General features: G+C 33.8%; 1 protein-coding gene across 1 annotated transcript; it reads right to left on the bottom strand.

Annotated features, from left to right (window-relative positions):
• Positions 1-259: 259 nt before the first annotated feature.
• Positions 260-1210, bottom strand: LOC130024760 (olfactory receptor 6C2-like). Its single transcript, XM_056115488.1, has one exon. The coding sequence runs from the start codon at positions 1208-1210 to the stop codon at positions 260-262; it is 951 nt and encodes a 316-aa protein (XP_055971463.1).
• Positions 1211-1918: the final 708 nt, after the last annotated feature.

Here is a 1918-nt window from a genome sequence, read left to right on the forward strand (position 1 = left end):
AATCTTTTTCTAGATCACTTAAAAAACCCATAATTAATGAATACATGTCAAATTAATTTGAAATATGTTTTATAGTTAAAAGGAGAAAAATCTCTATGCATGATTATGGTTTAAAAAATGAAATATGATATAAGTGAGAAGAGATTGTTGCATAAAACCACTTTATGTGTCTAAAAATTATTAAATTAGTGGTATAAAGCATCTAGACATAATATAGATTCATTCGAGTAGTGGAGAACATATTTTTTTATACTTTTATTCACCCAAATTTTGAGTCACTTGAGAAAAATTTGATCCTTTTAATGAAATCATTGAAAGCTTGTTTCACTTGCTTATTCCTTAAGGTATAAATGAAAGGGTTCAACAAAGGTGCAACAGAACTAGTGAGCAATGAAACTCCTTTATTTATGGCAACCTGTTCCTTTGCAGAGGGTTTGATATACATGAAGATGCAGCTTCCATAACTGATGGAAACCACAATCATGTGGGAAGAACAGGTAGAAAAGGCCTTCTTTTTTTGTTGGACAGATGGAAATTTTAGAATTGTCCTGATAATACATGCATAGGAGAGAATTACACACAATAGGGTAATAATGAGTGCAAAAATAGCCACAATGATAACCATTTGCTCTATTAGCCATGTATCTGAACATGAGATCTTTATGACAGGGCTTGCATCACAACTAAAATGATCAACGAGATCAGAGTCGCAGAATTCCAGCTCAAGGCCAATGCTGAGAGGTGGGAGAATGACCAGTAATCCAGACACCCAACAGGTGGAAACTAATATGGTGCATACCCTATTGTTCATGATGGTCATATAATGAAGAGGTTTACAGATAGCAACATAGCGATCATAGGACATGGCTGCCAGGAGAAAAAATTCTGTTGCTCCAAAGAGAAAAACAAAAAATAGTTGACTTGCACAGGCATTGTAACTAATGGTATTATCTCCAGTTGATAAACTGTATAGGAATTTAGGAATACAGACAGTCGTAAACGACACTTCTAAGAAGGAAAAATTCCTAAGGAAAAAGTACATAGGCGTTTTAAGATGTGAGTCCACCAATGTAAGGGCAATAATTATCAGATTTCCTGTTACACTCAGCATGTAGGTGATAAACAGAAAGATAAAAAGTATGATTTGCAGTTGTGGATCATCTGTTAGTCCCAGCAAGATGAAAGTCGTTACTGCTGTGCGGTTTCTCATGTTTTTCTTTTGGATTCTACCAGTCAGCATTGAAAAAAGAAAAGTATTTCATAAGGAGGTAGACATTTACATTTTGATCCAAAATAAAACATATAAAAGTCAAAGAAACTAGTCTACATTTATTTTCCCTTGTCCGTGAACAATATTTCTCAAAACGTCCAACATTTGTATCACTGTAAAAGTTTCCACCATTTTACTTCTTTCTTTCTACATCGCATTTGCATTTTGATTATTATTTATTACATATGCTTATAAATATTCATATTATTATATAACCTTTTTAATTATATTAAGACATTCTTTATCTAAAACAAACTTTACATATAAGATAAAATGAGATAATTAGCAACATGAATTCTCTTCATTCCTTAGTGTCAATGTGTTTATTTTTCCTGGAAATAAAAGAAAGGACAATAACAAAAAATCATCCAACTGTATTTGGAAGTTTTCTTTATCTCATTATTCTTCTCTCCTTATATTCCTTATTCAAAATTGACATATGATTGGATAAATGATATTTTATTAAGTATGTACAAATTATTTCTCCGCCCCTCTCGGAGAGCCCAGCAAGCTACCGAGAGTATCTCGCCCGCACGGCAGAGCTATCTCGCCCACACGGCAGAGCCTGGCAAGCTACCCGTGACGTATTCGATATGCCAAACACAGTAACAACAAGTATCATGATGGAGACATTACTGGACCCGCTCA

This window comes from Sorex fumeus, unplaced genomic scaffold, assembly GCF_029834395.1.
Source record: "Sorex fumeus unplaced genomic scaffold, SorFum_2.1 ptg000029l, whole genome shotgun sequence".
Classification (NCBI taxonomy): Eukaryota; Metazoa; Chordata; class Mammalia; order Eulipotyphla; family Soricidae; genus Sorex; species Sorex fumeus.

What these genes read in the sequence shown, in the direction of transcription:
- LOC130024760 (XM_056115488.1), bottom strand. Translation starts at nt 1,210, where the DNA reads ATGAGAAACCGCACAGCAGTAACGACTTTCATCTTGCTGGGACTAACA.